We start from the raw sequence: 5,000 nt of genomic DNA on the forward strand, positions 1-5,000 counted from the left end.
AGACTCTTTCCATATCTTCTCCTTCTCCCTCTTTCCTGGGCCACCTGTCATCTTTCTCTAGGCATTCAAGAGAAACGGGATTCTCCTATGCATTCTCCCGTTTTGTTATAAGCATAGTGTTTTTGCTCTCTATTAACTACCTAGGCTCTGCCCAGGGGGCCTTGGCTTTCTCACCTTCAATATATTGTAGGTGTTTTCAGCTCTGGCCATGAAGTACAAGAGGTTATATTCAGTTGTTGCTTTAAATAACATTTTTTTTTAACAACAGCAAAAAGTTACTATAGTTCTCCCCAAATGGGGTTATTGTGTAAGTTTCTGCACATGTTTCTTCTAGACTAGGAGATCAAGGATTCCAGCTGTGGGACATAAGAAGCTGGAAGCAACAAGAGCATAACCTAGTAGTATACTTGGAGTACTTATAAAATATTTCTGCAGATCCCAGGGGCTTTTCAGCCTTGGCTATACATTAGAATCACCCGGTAAATGTTAAGACCTGGCCCAAATCCAGGCCCCACCCCCAGAGATTCTAATTTCCTTGATCTGGAATATTGTCTATGCTGCCAGGATTTTTTTCATCTCTCCCAGATGATTCCAGTGAGCAGCCACTGATCTCTGGAAACTGGTCTTGTCACTTCACTTTTTTCTCCCAACCACCATCAATCATTGCATTAATCCCGTGTTTCCCCAACTACCTCTTTAAAACAATCAGTTGGGATGTTTCTTAAGAATACAGATTCCTGGGCCCCACTCCAGGCTTCCTGAATCAAAATGTCCATAGAAGTCTTATCAGGCAAATATGAGAAACATACATTAATTCAAGTTATCTTGGTCCATTTTCAGTTAATTAATATGTACTTTATTTGTTTGAAAAATATTTAATGAGCACCTAATATATGCCCAACATTGTTTTAGTTGCTAGGAATACAGCAAAAAACAAGACAATTCCATGTCCTTGTGGATACTATGTCTAGGAGCAGAGTAAACAAGCAAACAACTTCATTTCAGATAATGATCAATGTCATAAAGGCCCTGGAGCAAGATAAAGGGCTAGAAGGTGATATGAAGGTATAGCAGGCCATTATTTTAAAAAAGGTGGCAAGTGAAGGCCTGGTTTTGAGAAGTTGCATCTGAACAGACAACTGAGTGATAAATCACTAAAGAATTCCATTGCAGCCCCACTTACACCATTTTTAATCTTCTGAATTAGATGGGATTTCTTCAAGGTCAGGAACTTTTATATTTTTGTATTCTCCTATAGCAACCAGTGTAGCACTTTGCACAAGCAAGAACTCTGTGAATCACACTAGACTCAAAAGCATTTCATCCTTAAATATATGTTTAAAGACAACCAGCAGAGGTTGCAGTAAGTTACCTGCTTACTAAGTAAAAGAAAATCCAGGAAAACACATTCAATCATCAGATAGCTCAAGGCTAGACTTTCTGCTTGCTTCCAGCTGCTAGCCACAGTTACAGATTCTTATTAGAAAGTCTTTAAAACATGCCAAGAACTGGTCCTCTGTGCATGACTCCGCACTGATGAGATCAGACACTGAGTTGTGATTATCAGTTTTTGCCAGCTTATCATTTTGTGATATAATTTATGGTCTTTTGTAATCAACTTCTCACTGATGTCTCTGTGTGCCTTCAAGTTGCATTCAACCCCTATTTTCATAAGATAATCAGCTGAGTTTTTCAGAAGGCCATTGTATCCTATTATGTCTCTGGAGGCCAAAAGAGATTCTTTAATACAGAGAAAAATCCTCAGAAGTTTTAGTGAAACCAATTCAGATGTCTGGGGAAGGTTTATCACAATTCCAATTTGGAATTCACATGGCTTTGAAGAAGGCTTTTCATTTCTTGCAGGATTACCGTGTTCTTCAAATGCTTTCCTTGGGCCAAGAACAACACACCAGTACTGGAAGGCTCACCCAGGGGGAAACATCATTCGGTAAGGAAATTCCTGAACAAGGACTATTGAGGCCATTGTGTTTCATACCAATTCTACAACTGATTTGCTCTTTGACTTGGGCAAATTACTTGCCCCCGCTGAGCCCCAGAACCCTTAGTTGTAAGATATGATGTCCTTTTCTCTGATGACACTCAGGATTGTCATAAAGACCAAATGAAATTAATGAAAGGAAAGAGCACTTTAAAGCATGCTCATTGCTATGGCATTACAACATACTATTATTATAGCCAAAGTAATTCACCATGTTCTTATACTCCGTATGGTAGGTGTTCACAACCATTCAGTCTCTCATGTCTGCAATGAAATTTCAGAAGTAAGATTCTGCCCGGCACACATACCCCCTTAAGGGCTGTGCTTTTGATAAGCCCTCCTGATTTATCTTTGCTTTCCTTCAAGGACGTGCTTAGATTACCCTCTTCTTGGAGTAAAGTCCTTTAGTGGTGTTCTCAGTGACTGTGTTCCCTTGGTTCAATTCCTGGGCATGGCTGTCATTTGGCCCATGGATTGTCATTTGGCCCCAGTCAGTTGGCTCTTAGCATCTCCTGTCTTGCTGGTTAACTATGTTCTGGGTATAGAGAGTATGTCTGTAAGTACAGTGTCTTACTTGAGGGTAGGGCCTGTGATTTATATCTGTTTGCATCCTTAGCTCAAGCAAACATTTTCATTAACAATGACTTTTAGGGATGGTACTGGGTTGAACAGCATCCCAAAATTCATGTCCACCCAGAAGCTGTGAACATGACCTTATTTGGAAATAGAGTCTTTGCAGATGTAATGGAGTTAAGATGAGGTCATTACTAGATTAAGATGGCCCTAAATCCAATGTCTGGTATCCTTAAAGAAGAGAGAAATCTGGACACAGAAAAGACCCAAAAAAAGAAGGCTAATACAGTGAAGGACGCAGAGGCTGGAGTGATGCCTCTGCAGGCCAAGGAATGCCAAGGAGTGCCAGCAACCACCTGAAGCTAGGAAGCAGCAGAGAAGGATTCTTCCCTCGAGCTTTCAGAGGGAGCACAGCCCTGCCAACACCTTAATCTCAGGCTTCTAGTTCCAGAATTGTGAAAGAATACATTTCTGCTGTTTTAAGTCACCCAGTTTGTGGTCATTTGTTACAGCGGCCCTGGGAAACTAATCCAGGAATGCTGAGCATGCTATAGAGTGTAGGAGAGGCCTTCTGGGGCCACCATCCAGCCTTGGACAGTTGGCTTTCGAAAGACCTGAGGCACTGTTTTAAGGGAAGGGAGTCATTGAAGGCAGTGAATGCAGAGGGTGGGGAAAGACCTGGTATGGTCTGAATACAGAACAATCCAAAACAATGTTTACAAACTTGATGTTAAAGGCGTTTTCAAGGTCCCTTCATTAGAAACAGTTTGCTTTATGACAAAAAGGTTGATCTGGGAGTTGGAGACAGGGGAGCAGGTGAATGAAGAGATAACTACTTATGATAGGATATATTCAAAATAATAGAATCAACCTATGTGTGGATTGCACAGCACCCCTTGCTTGAGATCATTGGAAGCTCCCGTGGTGTGAGCTGGGGCTGATGTAGGCTGGTGGACCACTTGACTTCCAGGCTGGAGGCCTCCGTCCCCCTCCGTTGTTCACAGCATGGATACTTGGGAGAGAGCACCTCGGACTGAGTTCTGGTTATTCCATTTACTGGCAAATTACTATGCTTTACTTGCTTCCTCTCCTCATTTATAAAATGAAGAGAAAGAAGAGAAAGAGAAATGGTACCTCCCTCCTAACTCTGTGAGGACTGAAAGAGTCCACATAAATTGCTTAGCATGTCACCCAAGATAGATGATAAAAGCCTCACTTGCTTTTATTGTCATCATCATCATCCTGTGCAGATGAGGGAGACCAGAAGGGTGAATCACCTGATCTTTAGTGACTCTTGCAGGAAAGGGAGGTAAGTGCAAAGCTGGCCATTTACTTGAAAATGTCTGCTTGAAAATACTTGCTCCCCTGGCACAGAGAATTTTTTAAAAGGCAGAGTAGTCTCAGCGTTTCTACTACTGTGGACAGACTCTGGATACTTTGAGTAAAGGATATGGTGTCCTATGCTGTGCTCCCTATTTGGGATTCATGGGGTGGCAGGGCCTGGTCCTATCTGACTCCCCACCAACCAGCCAGGCATACAGCAGGCCCTTAGTCAACATAGACTGACAGAGGAAGGAAGGAACAAACTAGCTGTGATTGACTTGCCTCGTGCCCCTACTATTCTATAAGGCAGGGCCTAGGATCCTCTGGCCCTGAAAGGAACAGGAGCAGGGCAGGAGACTTCTGGAAGTACGGCAATTGCCAGCACAGGTAAAGCATCTGAAACAGGAAAACCGAAGAGACTCCATTTTTAGAAGGGCTCCATCTCTGCTGTTTTTCTGCTAGGTCCCATTTACTCATGTTTATTTTTTGCATCTGAATAAACCAGAGAAGTTATGTTCCCACTCCAAGGGGGAAACAAGAAAGTTAATCATTCTCTGAGTTTTGCACTGGGCCCTCAAACACCTGACAACATCTAGCCAGATCCCAAAAGCTTTAGCTTTGAACAAACCTGGGCTGACCCGGGCATCACCACCCCCTACTTTCAATGACTTATAAAATAACACCTATTAATCACCTGTCACTCACCTTCGATTGGACCATACCCTGGATTACCGAAGGAACAGGTACCCTGCACCCCTTTCCAATAGAAATCCCTAACCCCAAGCAACCACTAGATTCATTCCCCTTTTGGAATCTCCCACTCACACTCTCTCTGTTATTCTCTGTCACTCGCGCTATTCAATAAACTCTGTTTTCACTTCCTCCTGGTAAACATTTGATTTCCATCTTGCCTGAAGAACCTTCTTGGCTGATCCTGTGGGACCCCCATTCTGGGTCCTCAGACTAGTCTGCCTGCATCACGTCCACATCACAAAATTGGTATATTTCAAGTCGTAGATACTGCCCAATTGGCTAAGTAGGTCTGTGCTTGCTTTCATTCAGTTATTCGGTGAGCAGGGTTGGTACCGGATCCTGCGCCCTCAAG

General features: G+C 42.8%; 1 protein-coding gene across 1 annotated transcript in view; it reads left to right on the top strand.

Moving 5' to 3' along the window:
• The first annotated feature begins 1,008 nt into the window (after positions 1-1,008).
• Positions 1,009-5,000, top strand: part of LOC112839655 (uncharacterized) — a 42,640-nt gene continuing 38,648 nt past the window's right edge. The window contains exons 1-2 of the mRNA XM_025892658.1: positions 1,009-1,065; positions 1,864-1,948. Coding sequence (XP_025748443.1) covers positions 1,009-1,065; positions 1,864-1,948 — 142 coding nt within the window. The remainder of the gene's footprint in view (positions 1,066-1,863; positions 1,949-5,000) is intronic.

Source organism: Callorhinus ursinus, unplaced genomic scaffold, assembly GCF_003265705.2.
Source record: "Callorhinus ursinus isolate GAN/ISIS: 27379988/994484 unplaced genomic scaffold, GSC_fseal_2.0 scaffold23, whole genome shotgun sequence".
NCBI lineage: Eukaryota > Metazoa > Chordata > Mammalia > Carnivora > Otariidae > Callorhinus > Callorhinus ursinus.